Genomic DNA, 21,995 nt, shown 5'->3' on the forward strand with positions numbered 1-21,995 from the left:
TTGTCATTTTCCCAACAGGGGACCGTCTAATTGAAGTGGAGCTAGTGTAAAAACAAGACAATTTGATTTTTGTTTTATTTTTTTGGTGTCACGAAGCATGTCTCCTCTCGTTAGACTCTCATTATCACTCCTCTTCAGTAACAACATACTGTACATCACAAACAACCATCTCAGTTTGTCAACTTGCATTCCATATTACATAATAATTAAGAATCCATATCAGGATGTAAGATGATGATAGTATCATCTCAAGTCTAATAAGTATCATCTCAAGTCTAATAGACTCAATGGGATGGAGCTATTTAAGTCCGCCGGCACCCGACGCCAGCGTATGTATGTGTAGAGGGAGGCTGAAATTGATCTGTTAAGTCCACAGGGTAAAGATGCCAAGAACAGAGAGAAGACTCGTCTATCATCTCGCACGCACACACGTATCATGCGCCGCCAATCAGCCAAGGGTTGTTTCATTATATAACAACGCCAAAGTAATCAGATTTATTACGCTCCCGATTGTGATTTAAAATACTAATCTGTAATCTATAACGCATTACATTATGCAGAGCTGCCGGTCGGCGACTGGGCCGGTCAAATCGATGACGGGCCGGTCAGTGAGTGGAAACAATGATTTCATTAAGATTCTACCACAGTGGTCATTTCATTGAAGGAGGAAGTAGAAGGCGGGTGTATACTCCGATGTATAAAAAAAAGACTTGCATGGAAGCCAAGATTAGCGACAAATCATGACTATGTGTAACTTCCCTTTTTCCCGCCAATCACATGAGATGCACCACAGGGCCTCATCATGGATGTCAAGTCTTTGGCACCCACACAAACCCACACGCATTAAGCCATTAGTTCTGCCAAAGAGGTCCGTTTCCAAGCCAAAATGCCAGGACCATTTTTTTGTGCCACTCTCAAGGATGTATTGTAAAAATCCACTTTCAGTCCGAGTGCCCCCGCTAACACGCCACATGAGGCTTTGCGTAATCAATTCATGTAACACAATGACAAAGTGCACTTTGAAAATATGCAGCAGGTGGTCATCTATGAAGATGTCCCATTTGGAGCAGGTCCACATTTGGACACTTTGGCCTTGACTGGGGCGGAGTGCCATTCTCCTTACAATGGCTGGAAACTATTTTTACGCTTGTAAGCCTTCCGTTCCGTGATGCACAATGCAGTCTGCTCTTAAGAATCACAGGGAAATATTAGTAATATCTTTACTGTCATCCGTCCCCCCCCCCCCACCGATAACTGGCATAAGTGTATAAAAGGTCTTTGCAAAACAACTGGAAAAAGGGTGGGAGGGGCTGCTTGCGTGTATAAATAAGATTTCTTCTGCCAACAAAGTGATATTAAATTCTTCATGAGGTAACCCCCGAGACAGTTAAGGTTAAAGAGCCGCCCCGGCGTCATATTTTGAGCGGCTATGTTGCCTTTCAACACAGCAGCTGGTTGTCTACTTCACATTTTCCTCTTGGCTCGCCGCACGGCTCCGTCTGCGAAAGCCGGATCTCTCCTTGGCGTCTTTGGAAAGAGTATGTGTGCACGCACGCGCATTGACTGCTTAGGGAAAACTGCAGAGTCAGGGTCTGTTGAGGGCAGGCGCAAATCTTCCTGACAGCCTCTCTCTCTCTCTTCCTCCCTCTCGGCTCTCTCCTTCTCCTCCCCGGGATTCATCTGACCCCTGGTCCCCCTCCAGCCTCATCGCCGCCATCAAACTGACCCCATCTATCATCTTCCATCTGATCAGGCACCTTCTTCGGCTAGCACATTTCTCTCTTCATCACCTCGTCCTCCTCATTGCCCCCAAGTGAATCACCCCCCGAGTCTTTCCTTCCTCCTTTCGCAGAAAAACAGGAAGCATGACAAATGCGGCATACTTAGACTTTTCTCTCTCTCTTTGCTCATCTTCCATTTCCCACCTCCTTCTGACTCATCTTTACCAAATGTGACAAAAGTGGTGTCCTTTTCTTATATTGCGCATCCTCCTTGACCTTCTCCTCCTCCTCCTCCTCGGCTATCTAGAATGCTGATCTTAGACAAGCCGCACGTGCGCATAAACGGCGAGCCGTGAGACTCAGACACTCCCCGAGGCCCTAAAGGCCTGTCTGATCCATAACTCTAATGTGTGTGCTCGTTTGTGTGTTTGTGTTTCTGTGCTCCTGTAATTTTGATGGACAATCCCGATCAATATACGTTCAAGCCATAATGAGGCATTGATTAATTGTCCAGGAGGTTACAGTTGGACAAAGTCGGAGAGACACACACACCCACTCATAGACTTGGACAAATTTGTAATTGGGTTGTGTACTCAACAAAGCAAAAATAAAATTAGAATGACAATTGCATGATATAGTTGACCTGTGATGAGCCTGGTTTCATTTCCCTTTCTTAAAAATATCAAGACTAAAAAAAGTTTGTCATGCAAAAGTGAATGCTTATACTCATACTAAAGTTACATATAATTTCAATTTTACAACTTTGAATTTTCTAGGGTCACTTTTTGAAAAAGCACGACTAGATAGATTCTTTAGGCATTTTTTTTTTCCACGATGCAAATTTTTCCCATCCTGTTTTTTCTGTTTCCAGATTTGCGTTCGTAAATATTTAACAGCTTTATCATTCACGATTGTCAGCTCCATCAATTGTCGGATTGGAGAGGAAATTTATCTCTTAGTCTTCATCCTCCACCACAGGATAATCAATCAGGAAAGTCTTTTCGAAACATCTGACAGTCGAGCTTTTGGGAGGGAAATGTTCAAATTTGTCCCGATTATCCATACGCGTGTACCCTTTCATGGTGTCTCATAAGAAAATGTAAATGTTCCGTCTTCCTCGTAATCTACAGCATCCCGCCGGTCCTTGTTGCTGTAGCCTGCTGAATGCTTTGGAAACACGATTGGCTTTTCTTTTTTTTCATCATTTCCACCCTACAAGCAAGCAAAATCCTTTTTTTACACCCCTTGATAAGCAGCGAATTTCAAGGAAAACGTGTGAAACTAATTCCCGCTTCTCGTCATTCCCTTCGGCAAGTCTGTGCACCAAACCCGTCGGCTCTGTGGAATATTCACCTCTTTTTTTTTTTTTGGTTTGGCGAGTGCAAGGAGAGAGCGATGATGGGATTTCAACAGCATGTTAGAAGCTGTGTTCTTTCCACACTGAATGGATTGAAGGAAACCTCCAGCTCATCTATGGATGATGCATGCATGCCACGGGCACTGTGTGTGTTTACCGTGTGCTTACTTAAATGTGGATGTTGAGCCAAACAGGGGGTAGGGGGGGGGGCACCTGTGACTGTCAGTCCAACATTAGCGAATGCAGTGTCAGGTTCTCTGTGAGCACATCCACACTCTGATGGCGGAATCTGTAAACATTTTCTCTTCATTCCAACCTGAGGTCATGATTTCAAAGGGCGGCCTTTGTCTTTTGCGTATACCAGGAAGTCTTGGGTGGAAGGAAGGGTGTGTTTTTTTTCTGTTGTGTCCTAGCTTTGATGTCATGGGAGCAGCAACAGTTTTTATGACCGCTTCCAAGACAGACAGAACATCAGCTCATTAAAACTGCACCATGTCTCCAATTTTCATCATCAATTATGGATCCAAAAAAGATTACATGGTAACACTTGAAATGAAGAAAAGTAATGAACTGACTGTAAATCTACAATAATTACCCTAGCATACAGTACAATATATTTATTTTTTGTCAAATATAGCATTTGCAGAAGGAGTTGCAATTAGACGCACGTCTATACTTTCAAGTACGTCATTGCGGTGATTTGTGTGTGCTCACACAAGCCATGATACTGGAATTCATTTAAAGTGACGTATACACACGGGCCAGTATAACTGATGAACTTTCTCGACAATTCCCTACTTTTCACGAGAAACCACAGCGCTCGCTCAGTGTGCCTGCTGAAAATAAGTATGGGAGGACGTCTTAATTATAAGTTCCACCATGGTGCGCAGGAGGCCGTATCCCACACTTTAATTGCTGCAATTCTCCTTTTTAGGCAATTTGGGGGAGAAACAGTCCAAAAATGCTGGGTTCTTACATTTTAATCCTGCTTCTCGCACTTGACTCTCCCACACAGTGAGTCTTGACTGACTGACATGTTGGAGGAGCCCATGGAGAACAAAGTGAGCCAAACACACATAAGATTTACTTGGTGGTTTGCTGTTTACCCTTTTATAAGAAGTCAGTTTTCCAATCCCTTTAAGGAGATGATACCCCCCCACACACACACTCGTGCACACACACGTTACAGTGTCTCACCAGTGTAGTATTCCACAGGCAGTTGGCACCTTAAATGATTGAAGTGTGGGAGTCCCGTAACCTTTGCCACAGGCGGAGCTAGGATTTTTTTTCCTTGTGGGGGCCATGCAGGGAGAAGGGCAAACAGTTTTTTTAAAACCTCCCAAATAAAAATAAAAAAATGCTGATAAATGTTCATTAGATGTTATCTACGAGGAATGGGGAGAAAATGTGAACAAATATTTACAGGAGGGCTGGAGTCCAAGGGTGGCTTCAGTGCCCCCACAGCCACCCCGCTAGCTCTGCCATGTATAAAATGTAAAAACTAAATACAAAAGTGTCCTGCTCAAGTGTTACTGCAATGCATGCTTGCAAGTAGTATCGATTCATCCCCTGTGTATAATGGCAAAAAAGCAGACCTTCTTTGTGGGTTCCTTCACTGGAGAGATGTAAAAAGCTCAATAGAAGAGCAATTAACATGACTGTGGTCGGAACTGATCGATAAAGTAGCTAAAGATGTGCAAATAGACTCCAGATGTACTTATTAGGTCTTTAAGTCTCTTGGTGAAAATGGAATTAACTTAACTCACATTCAAACTTGACGTCATCTGTGGCGGGCAAACCGCTAGAAAGAATTTTGCTGGCAGGACGCTATTTTGAAAGCAAGCAGGTGACCGGCTGGTTGTTGTCCAGACACAGAGGCAGCACTCCTGCTGTGCGTCTCTGAGCACGGAGGCCAACATTTGTGCTCAGAAGACATCAAAGAAATGGAATAAAAATAGATTTATTTTTCTCCCCCACCAACCACGCTTTCCAATAAAGGTGACTAACAATACATGTACTTAGGAATGACTCAAATTAGACTTAATTATAATGTAGAAATCTTTGGGAAACAATGACAAATAAATCAATTTAGGTATTAAAATAGAGAGAATAAAGAAATAACACAGCCCTCAGTTTATCCTGTATAGCACTTCCAACATGTGTCCTGTGGTGTTTATTATGGAATGCTTGAATTATATATCTTCCCCTGCAGCTGTAATAACACAACCCGGTTCTGCTGACAGTGAATATCACATTCAAATACATTTATGCTTCTTTTTTTTTCCCTCTCTTTTTTTTTTTTTAAACTCCTCCATGAATTCAACAGAGATGCTGCGCTGAGGTCACTGATGTTATCGATCCAATCAATTGCATCTGTTTCTATTGATCTGAAACTCCGCCTATTACTGCAGTATCTCAAAATCCATATTTTTATTTGTCCTTTCCAGGTATGACTATGTTGAGATCCACGACGGCAACTCCGAAACGGCCGACTTATTGGGAAAGCATTGCAGCAACATTGCCCCAGCACCAATCATATCATCCGGACCCGCCCTTCACATCAAGTTTGTGTCTGACTATGCCCACCAGGGGGCCGGCTTCTCGCTGCGCTACGAAATTTTCAAAACCGGTAAGAAGATGTCACGGTTGACACTTGATGATGATAAATATTTTTAAACTCCATGCAGGTTGTTAGGCCATCATTGGGACATGTGGATTCTGAATTTCACTTAATTGACCTTTCTGGAAGTGCTAATCAATAGAACTTTAGTATAAGTGCAACTCTTGGGTGGCTGTGTAATGCATGGATGATCTACCTAATTTGGGCTTGAAGAATGTGTCTTAAGTTGAATCTGTTTGGTATTTACGATTGCATGTCCTCAAGTGTGTGGTCAACACCAAATTTGGGAGAGCCACAGACTCAAGAATTGCGGCGGTTGCGGGCACAAATAAATTAAAACAGCAACTGCTTGAGTTGAGTCTAAAATGCCCTCTGGCACCTATTACAGGTCAGTCTTGGTACTACAATATACATCTGGTTGGGAGGGAAGACAAGCAAACCATTGTGTGTGCAGTGTTGTTATCTCAAGTACATCAGGCACTATGAGAGTTAGTAGAGCACGGTGATTATCTTTCTCGTGTGGGGTCTCGCACAAGTTAAGATGTTGAAAATCCCGATGGGTGTCGCCCGCTTTACTACAAGTAAATATGATACAGAAAGCAAGGACCAGACTCCAATCTCCACGGTCAGGTGTGAACATTCCTGCGTAACTCAACCCCAAGTTTTTGTTTGGATTATTTAACTCCCTCAAGAGGGGGCTTATCCCCGTTATCCTCCCCAATAGAATGTGTAGCGCACTTTTGAAAGCAAGCTAGCCATGACTGTATCACTACTAGGAGAGTCAGCATGCTTCATTAGGTGACCAGACCAAATTTGTCCCTCGGATCTCATGCTAGATCGTAAGCAGGTAAAGAGCGACTCAGCAGGGGACCCTTGAGACCCCTTTTAGACTGCCCATGTGAGACCGCTCTGCCCTCAATGGCCCCCTGTCTGTCTGAGCATTACATCTTATTGTGTGTTGGTGATAAAGATCCCCGTCATGCTGTTATGGGTCAGCCAAAGCAAGACCAATTGAGATGAAGGGCAAGTGAGACACACAAGAGGGGCACATAGTGTCTTCAGCCATCGTGTTGCGTTCATCCTGAAAGCATTCTTCGCATGCCTGTTTAATTGAGTCCTGAGCCTTGAGAGACACTGTCACACACAGGGCGGGCTGAGGTTACTAAGACAACACGTGTGCTGGTCTACATGGATGTGTCTCACTTTCGGCCGAGTGTCTGAGTTCACACTTGGAGTCTCACACGACAATGCTGCTCTTGTTAACTGCAGAGGTGAAGATCACATTGTGTAGAACTTTGGATCGTTTTCATGACACATGCTCCCATGGAAATTTGCTGGCGCTCATATGTGCAAGTTTGCAGTTTTACACAAGAATCCTTGAAGTCAAAACATAAAATATGGTGTTATTTTGGCCGATTGTCTGCATGAATTACAACAGTAGAACTGCGCAACAGATGTATCCACAGTATGGCGCTTATTCACTTCAGGCCAGGTGGGCAGACAGTCTAACACAACTATTGTCACTATTTTTAGAATGGATTATTCTATCGATGATTCCATCAATTAATCAAAATCACCCTTGAAAGATTGATGCTCACTGGTTTCCAAAGTAAAAGCAGTTGAGATCTGATTTCACGATAAACTAGAAATCAGAGAATTATTACTATTGGATGTATGCTCGCTCGTGTTGCGTCTGTGTGTACCTGGCAAAGAGGGAACATTTTGAACATTCAAGCTGCTGGAACATCATTAACAAGATCTTGTTATCCTGCAAGGTGAAACTCAACGTCTGCTCGTGTGGGTGACTGTATTTTATGTACGTGTCAGGATGAAAGTGTGTGTTTGTGCGTGTGTTTGTGTGAGCGTGCGTCATTCACGCCTAATACAGCCTCATTATGATATGGCTCAATATGCTCTTCCTACGTATTTGTCCTCCAAACTTACTGTTATTTTTACCAACTTCCCCTCTTAGTTATAATCATCCATGTTTATTTTCAATATTTGCTGCATGGTAACGTCTAAATATTATTTACAATGTCAAACTATTGAATTTTCTGTCAGTGTGGTTACTTTAAAATATGTACTTGATACAGCGTTAGCATATTAAAACATGTATTTGATCTAGCGTTAGTGCAGGGGTGTCAAACTAATTTTTTTCACGGGCCGCATTGTAGTCTTAGCTTCTTTCGGAGGGCCATTATGACTGTCAACCCAAATAAATGGATGAGCACCTCATATTATATACAGTAAAACAAACAAACTGACAAATAACTCGTTTTCAAATCAGACGAGTAAAAACTGGTCAAACATTTAAAAAAAAAAGATATTATTAAAAGTGAAGACAATTTGCAATTCTAGTAATGACACACGAAGTTGATGCACAATTTGTCTTCGCGGGCCACATAAAATGATGTGGCGGGCCGTATCTGGCCCCCTGGCCTTGAGTTTGACATTTGCGCGTTAGTGTATAGTGTTAGAATCTAGCATCGTTCTCCTAAAAATATTCTCCCATTGTCGGAAGTGTGTCACGGAGCCATGCCGCTGTGTGTATTAATGACTTTTCCCCCCTGCTTGGAGTCCTTCATCCCTAAGAGAGGATGATTTGAGAGAGGGTCTCTGTCCTAATCCCTGTCTGTGTTAGGGGAGATTGTCTCGCTACGTCTTTATGTACTGACAAGCAGACCTTCACTGTCTGAGTAACAGTCTAGTCAGAGTGGAAAGGGCTTTTTGGCAGATGTTGAACACCTCCGCAAAATACTTGGTGTGTATGCATACACCGCCTTACCAAAGAGAAAAGATCACAAAAGGTGGAAATGCTCAAACACAAAAAAGTAAACAAATCCAACAACAAACTGTTTGTGTTTACACTTCTGTTACTATGGTAGCTGTAGAAAAATTACAACCAATACACAAGCAGCCCTGCTGGGCCAGCCAATCAAATCCCGCTGTCTAGGCGGTGCGCCCCCGGCTGTTATTGTGACCCAGAATTGGCCAGACACATACACACGCGTGCACACACACACACACATACATACATACATACAGTAGTATATGAATGCCAGGATGAGCCATCGCACACAGTCATGTCTGCACGGCATGCTGGCTCACGCGTTCGGCCCATTATTGTTAAGTAATTTACTGTACATTATTACACACATGCATTGTTTTTCTTTTTCCGTAAATGGATCACAACACGTCATGTCTCAATCCAATACAGTGTTGCAATATTATTCAATTTAATCCAGTCATTTGAATTATTGGACACTGTACCAACTTTAGAACAACAACAAGCTGCTCAAGTTTTATGTTCATTGTGTGAACAACTTGTATTCTGGCTGAGTCTGTCAATCATGGTCACGTTCTTGAACATCTTGAAGCAAAAATTAACTTCTGTGTGTGCTGTTACCCCAAAAGTTGATAAATAATCTTTTAATGGTTGCAGTGTGGTTTTGAATACTCATAATATCAAATTATGTCACATAAATGAAAGCTTGGGAGACAACTGTCTACTGTCCTCCGGGGATCCAAAATCTACCCAGCAACACAACTCACTGAGCAACAACAACAATCTTGAATCAGACTGGCACAGACAAAGCAGGGTAAACAAAATTCATGTAAACAATGACTACTGAATATTTTTGCCGCTTCAGTACATTATAGTACGTTATTATGATTTTCAAAATTCAAGCGCCAAGGTGAAAATATGGGTTAAGAGGGCATGAAAGGAACATATCACATGTGAAAGGAGGGCAGAAGTGTTTATGTGATGTGCATGAACTTGAAGTAATGCGGAGGAGAGGGGGGGGGCAAAATTGCTGCTGGCAACCAAACTGGTCAGCCGATCGCACACACACGCACATGCTTACGGTTACGCCGACCCACATTATTGAGTGGGTGAGGTGGGTGGCGAGCGAGTAGGTGTGTGTGTCTGATGTCATTACACGTGTGAGAAGGTCACGAGCGAAACAGATTGGGAAGTAGGACAGAAGAAGTGACATGTCACTCAATCATGATTGTTTATTTACAGATATTTATTTACTTTATAGATAAATGTGTTTGGTGAAGGACTTTTGGTAACTCCGCCTTAAGTTCCAAATGCACACTAGCTCAACTTTTTAAATGCATTTAAAAGTGAGAGAGAAGATACTCTCTAAAATGTCTTACTTACTTTCCCTTCATTTCCTTGTGGAAGCATGCAAGCGTAGACAGGCACCCAAACAGACTGGAGGCAAATGGGTTACTTTAAGAGGCTTAGACACAGCCGTGTGTGTGTGTGTGTGTGTTTGGGTGGACAACTGGACATGGTTGAGTAAACTAGAATAATGATGTCACTACACCATGCCAATTGTGTGTGACGGAACGCTGATGGAGGGAATATTACAGTACAGGATTTATTAAAGGGCCTTTTTTTTTTAATCCTGAGACAATCACATGCATGTGTTTGTGTATCGCTGTGATTATTTTGTCCTAATATACGTTTTTGTCTTCATTCAAGGTTCGGACTGTTCCAGAAACTTCACAAGTCCCTCGGGTCTCATCGAGTCTCCAGGTTTCCCTGACAAATACCCCCACAACTTGGAGTGCTCCTTCATCATCGTTGTGCCCCCCAGCATGGATGTCAGCCTCACTTTCCTCACCTTTGACCTGGAGAACGACCCCTTGCCTGGAGCAGAGGGAGACTGCAAATATGACTGGCTGGAAGTTTGGGACGGGCTTCCTGGAGGTGAGGCACATGGTGATCATATTGAAGGAAAATGTTTGCACATCCTCTTCATAGTTTAGGACTTCCTGTGTGGAAGTTTGCATGTAGGCTCCAGCTCACCTGCAATTCTAACAAGAACAAGCGTCATCAAAAAAGGATGGATGAATGGTTTAAGGGTTTAGCACATTAAAGTGCTAATGACGTTCCGGCCCGTTTCACACCGGCCCGCCATTTAGTGAAGTGAAATGAAGAGTGTTTCTCCCTGCCTACATCTGTATTGATTTACTTGGAATGCCAACTATTTTAGAAGCTACGCGTTGGTTGATAAAAGCTGAGCTTCCAGGCAAAATGTTGGCACCTACCCTGGAGAAACCGCATATGTTTTCATGGGGAAAATAAAGTGAGAGTTGTTGAGTAGAGGGAGAGAGGGAAAGAAAATTCAGAGGTGAGGGGGTTAGGATATTTCTGTTCTTGCTGCTGGAATTACTGGAGAGAGTTGAGAGGGACAAATCCTCAGCACAGAAAGTCTGGATAGAGTTTCAAGAGATGGAAGAGGAAAAGAGGAATGAGGGCGCAGTTGAAAGGCTAAGCAGAAGGGAAAAAACAAAGGAGATGTTAAGATGAATGAGTGGAGGACAGAAGACCTCTGGTTTGCCTCCAGAAGAAAATAGGAAGGTAAGGCAATAAGATTACAAAAAAGAAATTCAGTGTAACAAAAAAAATTGGTGCAATATTCTGTAAAAGGCGAATACAGCACAGAAAGGCTCTATTTAGTTTTTGTTTTTTTAAAGGTAAAAACTTGAGTGTGAGGAAAAATATGACATCAGGTGAAAGGAAGACAATTGCAAGAGAAGAAACAAAGTTTGGGAAAGGAAAGTGAAATGAATTTGGAGGATGTTTAACGGGAAGGAAATCCAATGGAAGAGATCAAGAGGTGAAGGACTTGTAGTTTTAGTGCTTCCAGGGGACACGAGAGGCAGGAAGAGATAAAGACAATGTGATGAAGTGAGCATGCTTGAGCTACATAACTCACATGTGTTCAAATCAGCATTGTCAAGTTAATTTACATTTACATACTGTAGGCCTACATTGCAATAATATTTTCATCTGTTTGCCATTAAAGCTTTACTGTTCTTACGATAATTTACGATACATATATTTTTTTTCAACACTATCAGTAGAAGAGTTATTACTATTGTTTGCTCAAGAGGCCTATTTCAAATATCCACCCATTCCAAAAGAGAAAAAAATCAATAGCACTGATCGATTGCTGGCTGTTTTCTCATCTCCTACCTCCTCCACAAGCTTCAAGATGCGTGTGCGTCTGTGTGTGAGGAGCATTCAGCGCGTATCAATGTGCTATCCTTGCTCGGATCCCTTCACACAAACGCACGCACACACATGCACACGTGCACCGCAGGGCCTGAGATCACGTTCATCTGTTTGTGTTGACATATACAAGTTGCTGTTTCAGGGAAGACGACAGTAGATGCATCACTTAGGTCCTTGAATTTATACACACGCGCGCACACACACACACACACACACGCACACACACACACACACACACACACACACACACACACACACACACACACACGAGCGCGATTAAAGTGTAGTGTCAGTGTGAAACCACGTTCAGACTACCTTGCAGGGGATGAATGATCGGAAGGGAGGTGGTGACAGGGAAAGGTGTGGCCCTGACTATATTTCAGCAGAGGACGGAATTAGAGAGGTTGCCTGGGATGCAATCCAAGAAGGAAAGGATGTTGATAAATGAAAAGGATGATTTATAGATGGTGCAAATAGAAGAACTACTATAACTTTCTCAAAATGTCAAGATAATGATTTGAATGTGAGATATTTGGAGATGCTTTTCATTTTAGTGTTAGCTAAATGCTACTAAAGTACTAATTATAACCTATTTGCTTCTTTTGAATAGTTACAAGAAGTATCTGAACTGTCCACCACTTTCTCCCAAATCTATACAAACTGATACAAATTGATTTAAAGCATGTTAACTCTACAACTTGGTTTCTAAATTGTGTTTTACAAAGGAGTTAGCTTGTACAAGCTAGCTAGTGTTATCTGTGACTATACCACTTAAACTGGATTCAGGCTGACTTTGGGCTATTCTTTCTACTCCGAAGTGGGCCCGCTAATTGGTCGATATTGCGGGACCATGGTACCACCAGAGATCCAGTCATCGACTGGGATTCTCTCCCTTTCCTTTCACACCGACATGGCTGTGGCAAAAGACGGCTTCTCAGCGCGCTACAACATGACGCACAAGGAAGTCAGTGAAAGTAAGTTGATGATGATTTTGGTTATTGTTAGCCATTAGATTTGCATACTAAATATCTGCTTTTCGCACAGCGTTTCATTGCAGTAATGCTTTCGGCATGGAATCTGGAAAGATCACCGATGAGCAGATCACAGCATCGTCAAGTTTTTACGACGACAACTGGCTGCCGCATCAGGCCAGACTCAACTATAACGACAATGCCTGGACGCCCAATGAGGACAGCAATAGAGAGTACATACAGGTAATGTACTGATTCCGAAAAGTTACAATGGCACAAGTCCAGCCATATTCCCCAATTGCAGAATCCCACCCCTATCAAAATGGAAATCTCAACTGAAAAGAGATTGCACTGTTATTTTAGCAGCATACATTTGTCCTTGTGCTAGCAGGTCACACCTAATATCTCTTCTATTGCTATAGTTATATCAGCAGGACGGACAGAGCGAGAGTGGGTGGTGGGCTGTTATTAAGGTTTAGCAGCTCCATGCCTCAGTAAGGCATTGTTTACTGTGTTCCATCACAGTGCCAACTTTGTGCCAGCCACTTGCCAAGCCTGAGTTATGAGCATGTCTGGTTCATGGGAGGGGAAAAGAGTGTGAGGTTCACGCACCGCTTAGACAGAAATGGATTCGGCGCAGCCAAGAAGGCCCTCCTTCGTGACACCCCTTCCGTAAACAATAGATTATCTTGTTGGGTGTCACCTTCCCTCAGCCTCCCAAGTCGACTTTATGTTGGATGATTTACAAGATCTTTATTCATTGCTAAAGCAATTTCAGCGACATTCCCCTTTTTGATATCCACGCAAGCTAGCGCGAGGGTATTGTTTGTCTTTTGTATTTAAAAGAAAGAAAAATGAAAACCCAGCAGATAAGGATATTAAAATTTGGAAGTCATTCAACTTCCAAGGCCCAATGAGCAATGTATTTGTTTGTCCCGATTTTTGTTGTTGTTGTTATTGGTTTGTTTTCTATCTACACTTGTACAGGAATGGTATCTCCAATTTAGGCAATTAAATGGCTGTATAGTTTTTTTGACAGAGAAAATCCCAAGGAGATCCGTGCAGCCGTGCATCTTGAATTAATTGATTTCTGACAAACTAGTGGAGCGTGGCTGCTCTTAAATAACAAAGAAATGAATAAGCAAATCACAAACATTCGCTCACCATATCCCCTGATTAAAGTTTCACAACAACAAACCTATTCATGCATGCGCGCCTTAGGCTGCCTGTAGTCTCATTTCAATGGACGAACTTCTTTACATCGTTAAATTTTATATAGGAACTAAAGAGACCCAAGAAGCAGATTTAAATATTTGCTCTCTGCTGCCAATTCATGAGCTTGTCTGTCTTAATGGATAAGACCTTTACTTTTATTACGGCCGTATCAAAACAATAATAGATGTGAACTACAAGTAATAGCTTTGCAGTAGCAAATGTCACGACTCCACCCTTTTACATGAAACTCAGGAAAGGACTGCAGCCAAGAAGTAGCATGAGCTCAAGGTCCCATTAGTCTGCCTTTCCTTCCCGTCTTACTGCCCAAGGAGAAAACTCTTTACTGCTCATCTTGCTTTGTCAGAAACGCAAACACAATGTCAATGCTGGACATTACTGCTCTTTCCATGTGTTGAGTGGATGTTACTGATTCATTCATTGGACTCTAATGGTTTGTGACAGTTGGCTGGAAATGTAACTTTTACTGGAGGCCACCTCCGGTCTTGTCCTTCTGTCTGTCTCCGCCGCTGACCACTCGTGTTGTTCTGAGGCCGCTGCGTTCCACAGAGAGCCTCAGCTGTTTCCCCGTGTTAACACCCAGCCGTGTGTAGCCGCGTGGGTTTGTGTCCCGCTGTGTCGGTGTGTACGCGAGTGGCCAAACGGCTCCTGTCTTGACAAGCAGCTGTCATAAATGCCGCCATGCCTGTCCTGTATACTTGAATCTTGCACCTTATGTGTGTGTGGAAAGTGACCAGGAAAAAAAAACCACACACAAATTTGCTGACTTCAATAAGCAGTGTGAAAGGAGCTTCATAACCTTCTGCTCTAATCGATTGTTATTCTCTTGCTCTCGCATTGTGGTCCAGTGTGCGGCTCGGTGCAGATTGATGATGTGAGTGCCGGTGGCTGCGTTATTCCAACACTTGTGTGATTGATGAGGGAAGCTTCACTTAGCATCCGTCTCTTGCTCTTATTTGGTCTTCACCTCCTTCGCTTTCTCTTCCTGCCTCTCCCTCAGTCCTCACCTCTTCTCACCCCCTCTTATGTGTTCTTCTCCTCAGCTCAGGACTATCGATTAGGTGTCTTGGTGGATCTCTGTCTCGGCCTAAGTGAGCAAGTGTGTGTATGTGTGTGTGGTGGGTGTAGTCTAAAACACCTGTCTTCCTGACAGGTAACAAACGCAGCATTTTGCCTCCCCTGGTGAGGCGTCTTGTACGCCGGTGGGCCGCATAATATACACATCACACGTTCTGACTGCGCTTATTCTTCCAACATCTCTTGTGTTGTTGTTTGTCGTGTTATGATTACCCTAATATACATATAAATGTGTATAGAAGGTTAATGAAAACTGTATAAAATAGTTTAGCAAGGTGATTGAGAGTTATTTTGAGGCTTTACTTGTGAAACCAAGCTAGCCAATCCTAGCTGCAGCTCATACATAAAGTGTTTGGACAAAGAGCGGACGCAAGGTCAAAAATGCAGTTCGGGAAAAACGCCACATAAATTAACAACGCAGGGCCCGCAAGCAGCATAGCATTCACAATCAGGCTCGAGAGGTGATTATATAGCTATTGTATGGCAGGAAATTAAAATGAGCCCCTGGTCATCACTATTGATCTGCCCAAGGAGAGGAGGGGGAAAGGCAGAAAGGGAGATGAGGAGCATAAAGTAGAATGAGGAAGGTGAGAAATGGTTGCTGAATAGTTGATGTCTGTATTTGCATGTTTATGTCTGTCTTCAGGCAGTTTTAACACTTGAAGTCATTAATTGCAAAGGCCCGTTGACAGATTAAGGATTCCGAGTCACAGAGTTGAATTTCAATTAGGTTAAATATAGATTGGAGCAGATGAAGCCGCAAGACTTTTTAATGTTCACTTCACCTTTCTTTCGATGAGGCCAAGTTTTATCGGGCCATGTTTTCATTTATTTGTTTGTTTGTGTGCAACCTCTTGTCAGATTTCTAAATGTACTGCGGGTCTGTTTATTATAATGGGTAGTTTGTCTTCCACTGATGTTCACCGTTATAAATTTTGTTGAACATTAACATAAATGTGCCGCGTATGTAAGTTGTAATGTCAAACCGGGTTTAATGTGGAAAATTCCACCTTCTCATCTGTGTAAAATCTTCTGCCGGCAGATTGTAATTTGTCATAGTCAGTAATGCAATAGCCTGATGCAAATGTCTTTTTTTTTTGTTTTTTTCTGTCCGATATATGCTAACAGGTGGACCTCTACACACTGAAAGTGATCACAGGCATCGCCATGCAGGGCGCCATTTCCAAGGAGACGCAAAAGTCATACTACGTGACCACTTTCAAACTGGAGGTCAGCACCAATGGCGAGGACTGGATGGTTTACAGACACGGCAAGAATCATAAGGTAAGGTCACAGCCCACCCACCAGCACTCGGAAAAAAAAAGCAACTACAAATAGTGTGGATGATCTTGGGTGACACGCAGGCTATGATATGGGCATGTGCGCTAATGGGTGAAAGGAAATATGAGATGGAATATTCAGCCGCAAGCCAGAAAATCCAACCTGTCTGTCTGCGATTACAGCCGTCGTCATTCATTTGGCTTAATTTAGGTTTTAAATTTTTATTTTTTTTTTACGAGCAAGCACACGTCTCCAAACTTCTAATGATACCTTACATCATTGCGTACTGTGACCACACGGTACAATCTGCTTTTCCCATCACATCTGGTTACTGTTACTGACTTGTAAAAAAAAAAAAGAAAAAAAAGTTCAAATTATCGTCAGCCAAAAAGAAAGCTCTCCGCTTCTTTCTCCAAGGTGTTAAAGCATTTGAGTTAGACTACAGTCTAGGGATGCTGTGAAGAACACAAGCAGATGCAGATCTTAAACTCAGTGCCACCGCCGTTAAATGGAAAAAGCATTCCTACGCCTGTCCAGCGGTTGTGGCTGTTTTTACCATCACAGACGTTCTTCTCATGCTAGCGGTCCACACGTTGTGTCCTGCGGTCTAACACCATGTCTAACGCTCGGCTGTAAACCCTTCAGGGACACTCAGGCAAAGCCGCTCGCTCACAGGAACAAACTCTTAAGGGAGGAAACAAGAGAAACCATGAGAGCATGTTTGATTTTTTTTTTTTGGGTGAGTTGCAGAGCCGAAAATGTTTATTTCAGCCAGGGAATTGATGAAGACTATTTTCCCTTTACTTCTTTTTAATGTTGCTTAAAAAATAGCAAAAGAGAAAAATCCTCATATTGAGGGATTTTAATGAGGCTTCGCAGAGTGAATTTTTCATAGATGAAGCATGCGGGTGAGTCAACTTCTAAATGGAAAGAAGCAAGTTTGATGATGATGTTTTGTGGTTGGTTGCGGCACCCATAATCCTGCTTGATTCCGCCATAACCATGGAAAGCTGTTTCACAGCTGAATGCTGACAGCGACACAGATGGGGTGAGCGTGTGTTACTCATGTTTTGCCCGAGTTAAGTCTTTTGGAGGGGGGTGGGGGGGCTTACATGGTGATAATATCCAGCCCTTGTCTTGTACATACACGCTGACAAACAGACCCGAACGCTTATTGCATCCTTCGACTCGTCAGGGGACATTTTTTGGTTGATAATGGTGTTTCGGGAAAAAAAAGCGTGAGGGACTCGGAGTCTAAAGACTGAAAACGGATCTCAAAATTCTTTTGTTGATAGTACACAGAATGGCGGACAAGCGATTTTGGCATGTGCAAGGACACCACAACTAAAACAAAAATGGCCGACCAGTGCCAAGTTTTAATTGAGACTCTTAGATCTAATTCAGCGTTCCTTTCCTATGACATATTGGCATATTTTTAACAGTTGTGGTTTAGTCAAGGATTGTTTTGAAACGTTCCAAAATGTGAAGACAAAAAAAAAGATTTCTTGGCCATTGTCATTTAAATGTTTCGCTCAGGGTCATTGCATACTTCTTTTATTTGTTCGATTCTACTGTTCCCACCGGTTTTAATGGTTCAGTCTTACTGATGAAGTCATAAAAGATGAAGCAAGACTTTTGGACCAGGCTAACAAGAGAGAACCCGCTGACAATTTATCTGTTGATGAAATCTTTGTATCAGCCGGCGCCCGATGGCTCCTCTTGGCTGACATACCTCACGTGGCGAAGCAAACAGCATTCTAAATGGCCAATGCGCCTAGAATCCATAAATCATTAAACAGCAGTGGTCAAAAAAAAAAAATCTATTCCTAAAGTCTGGCTCCCATTACAACACACTCAGATGGAAGCATTTAGTTCAAGAATGTACCTTTTATATGAATGACAGATGAGAAAATAAGTGTTTTGCTACATGCCTGAGAGATTCAAGTTCCTAATAATGTGACCACATACCAGACGTTCTCATTCATTCACTCCTATCATTTTCTCCATCCATCAGGGCCTCACTTTTGCCCACTCATGCACGCCCTTCAAATCTTCATTTGCATTACCCCCCCTTTCTTGTCCACTTCTGCGCTTTTCCATTACCTTAACTCTGCTAATAGACAATAGGGCAACTTTATGCCGCTCGAATAAATGCCGGCGCGTTAATCTCGGTGAATTGTTGCGTTTTATGGGCAAGAGGCATAAAAGAAGGTCAACCTATTATGAACATTAGCTGATTCTGCTCTTACTAAGAAGCACTTATCCCAATTGCAATTGTTTATTACAGGCGTAGGAATAAAATCACATAAGCATATCCAAAGACGAATGAATGTTAACATCTGGGAGAGAGCCCATAGGGGAGCCGCAACTGTCAACATGCAAACGTGATTTGTGTGATCGGTAAATGGATTTGATAATGTCATTCGAGGTCTAATGTGAGCCAGATGAGACATATGGAAAATAGTGGGACTTATAGGAGAACGTAAGAGCGGCGCAAACAAAAAGGGTGGACAGAGCTCACGTAGTGGCTCGGAAACCCCGGGGTAGAAAGTTTCCTGGGAACAAGTGAGTGAAGGAAAGCGGCAGAAGGCTGGAGAGAAGTACACAAGTGTGGGGGGGGGGGCAAAATGAGGTTGGAATGGATGGATGGGAGTGCAAACGGCGCCAGGGAGCAGAAGGGGAATAATGAGAATAGCAGACGAGGGTGTTGCCTGCACAGATGTCTCTAGATAGATCCGCTGGCCGGCATGGAGGTGAAGAGAGGGGGAAGAAAATAAAAGGACAAGTGCGAGTACAAGGAGAGGAAAGGCTGAGAGTTGAGGAGAAATCAAAACAGGAGGCTGAGGTCAAAACAGGCGTGATAAATGAAGACGCTCTGTGAGGAAATGGAAAGGAAAAGGACAAATGGGGAAATTATCAGGTAGTCACGTATCAGAAAACCAAACACACACACGGGAAGACTGACCCGCCCCACAATGCACGCGTGTGTGAAGAGATGCGAGAGGACGGAAGATGTTTTACTATTTTATAACTGTCCACACACATACTCACAAAAGACGCACATCATAGACTTTTGAATAATTCAGCGCGTCTGCACCGGTCCTTGCCGGCTGACTGAAGGAGGACCCGCGGGCTCACCGCGTCACACACGCATACACACCAGCCGACACACCTGTTCTCTAGTTAGGTCCGCTGGTTGTATTCCTACTCATGCTCTGCATGGGCGCTAATGTGCTAGGTGACGAGGATCGTCGCCAACCATTTTGAAAGCCACACGTAGAAATTTATTTTCTGGGTCCCTGTTAGTTGAGAAAAAAAAACTGCATTGTTTACAGACATTTGTAGCAATTTTCTACTTTTGTGTTAACATTGTTTACATAGATGTCAATAATTTGTATTTTAAGTTGTTCCAATTTAAATTACTGTTACTACCATTGCTAGTATACTTTGTTACGCTAAATCTACCAACACTATTAAATGTGAACCAGTGATTTGAAAAGCCCAAAACAGATTGACATGATAGCAGAAAGAAGATCAAATCTGACTGGACCCATAAAAAAAAATCTGACATAAACACTGCAGTCAAGAAAATGCTACAAATAGAAGAGAATTGACTCTTTGGAATAAACTAATCCAATTTCATGTTGTAAATGTAGGTCAGAGCTCTGATGAAGTTTGTTTAGGTTGGTAGAAAAGGATTTGCGGGCCTTGAACGGCCACGACGGATATCAATGGCCTTCATGCAGTATATTGACTGTAATTATGATTTTACTACTGTGTTAGCGTGAGACTGAGGTTCATTCCAACTCGTGTATAAACTTGGGGTTATATCACTGCCGGAAAGATCTGAACGGAACGATGTTGTGATCCTTGGTATCAGCCAGCCGTGTCTTTTTAACAAGAACCCATTAACAAACCTTTGCAAAACGCACACAGTCCATTAGCTGATTGCTGCCCAAGCATTTTCGAGATTGTTAACAGTAAATTGAGGCGTTTAAGACCTCGAGGGGGGCGACTACATATCACCTGACACCTCCTGCGTTGGATGCTCACTTGTGTAGCCAAAACACATTTGTTATGCATAAATAATCATGGTGCGATCATGTACTTGTCTTTAGTACTTTTTTTAAGTTTGGTTAGTTTTTATAAGTGTTATAGAGCAGATCTTGCTGTTTTTATTTTATCAAAAATACTTTTGTTTATTTGAGTTAGTTTGAGTTTTTTAATGTATGTCTTATTTGTAAAGTGCAAGATTTAAAAAAAAATATATATATATATATATATCAGGCATTTTCCCAATAATGTAATTTCACAGCCAAAGAAATCTCAGGCTTAATCTCACAAATTTAAAATCTATGACAGTTTGGACGGACCAGAGGTCAGAATGCCAATCCAGTATTAAATCTTGAGGAAGTTCATAACTGCTTTATTAAGCACAAAAAAAAAAATTAACAGCTCAACACAAGGTCACTGTGTTCCATTTGCATAGTAGCCTTCCACTAAAGGGATTTGCCGTGACTTAGGGCTTGTAAAACAACATTTGTCACAGTGGAAGCCGCTCCACATTTGCAGCTCTGTTTGGTGACCCCGAACAAAGCTCTGTGTGTATTTGTGTACACGAGCGTACCGAGGAAATGTTTCATCGGCCACCGAGGGAAATCAGAAAGCCACCAGCAGCCCAAAATCCTCAGAGTCGGACTTTATAATTATACTTTTGCTACTACAGTGACACACTCACGCACGCTTGTAATTACAATCCCATTACATCTTTTGGGGCCTCTTGGCATTTTTCCATCATTTAAACTGGTATCCTGGCCATTATGGGGGCACCGGTTCACCGAGTCTTGTAACCTTCCCGTTTGGTCCTGGGTTCAATCCCCCAGTGGGCCCGGTGCCTTGATGGCTCCCGTGTAATTCAGAGGGCTTCTTTATTTCTTTCCACCCCTGAAGGCTTGTGTTGTTTCATTCTTTGGGACCAGGGAGTAATGATGAATCTGCACACACAAAACACTCAAAACAAAATGTCTATAAATGAGTACCCAAGTAAGTCGTTACAAGGCCTTTGGCTCGGGTGAACGGCTTTTATTGCGCGCTCGCCGTCTTGTTTCCGACGCGGCTGTAACGGAAGAGCGAGACGGCGAAGAGAAACAGCTGTAGTGAAACAACGGGAGGTACTTGTAGTCAAGATGAACATGTTATCATGACAGTGAGACGGAGTGAAGATGTCAAAGTAAAAGCCAGAAATAGGCGGAGAATAGCAAATGAGAAGCCCAGCTGTGTTTTCCTGAACCGAGCCCAACGCAGATGACAGCCATAAACGCGTATGACGCTGTCAGACGGAGACAGCAATATTAAGTCGGGATGTCAGATGATGAGAAGAACACTTTTAGAAATGTGAGCCCGCATCCAGCGTGTCTTTTATCAGCTGGCGTGTGCGAGTGTGTTTTTGCGTGTGCGCTTGGCAGGGGGTTCGCCTCCGAGGGCACGGACAGTGTGTGTGTTTCTCTGGAGTGTGTTTAGAAGACAGTTGAGACTGATTGACGCTGTGTGTGAGTGGAAAAAAAATAAGATTGTGTTTTTCTTTTTGTGTGTGTTTAACCAAGAGGATGCTTTCTCGCATAGTTACACTCTTGATTTATGACACACAATGTTGCCGTCTTCAAGTTAACCTTTGCACTCAAGTTGCTCCTTGTGAAAACGG

The 21,995-nt window shown here is 42.7% G+C and overlaps 1 protein-coding gene across 2 annotated transcripts in view; it reads left to right on the forward strand.

The window, feature by feature from the left end:
- Positions 1-21,995, forward strand: part of LOC119139772 (neuropilin-2-like) — a 59,725-nt gene that overhangs the window by 12,144 nt on the left and 25,586 nt on the right. For both annotated transcript variants that reach the window (XM_037280732.1, XM_037280731.1), the window contains exons 3-7: positions 5,526-5,707; positions 10,194-10,421; positions 12,551-12,706; positions 12,777-12,946; positions 16,142-16,297. In XM_037280732.1, the coding sequence (XP_037136627.1) occupies positions 5,526-5,707; positions 10,194-10,421; positions 12,551-12,706; positions 12,777-12,946; positions 16,142-16,297 (892 nt within the window). The remainder of the gene's footprint in view (positions 1-5,525; positions 5,708-10,193; positions 10,422-12,550; positions 12,707-12,776; positions 12,947-16,141; positions 16,298-21,995) is intronic.

Source organism: Syngnathus acus, chromosome 21 (assembly GCF_901709675.1).
Source record: "Syngnathus acus chromosome 21, fSynAcu1.2, whole genome shotgun sequence".
Taxonomy (NCBI): Eukaryota; Metazoa; Chordata; class Actinopteri; order Syngnathiformes; family Syngnathidae; genus Syngnathus; species Syngnathus acus.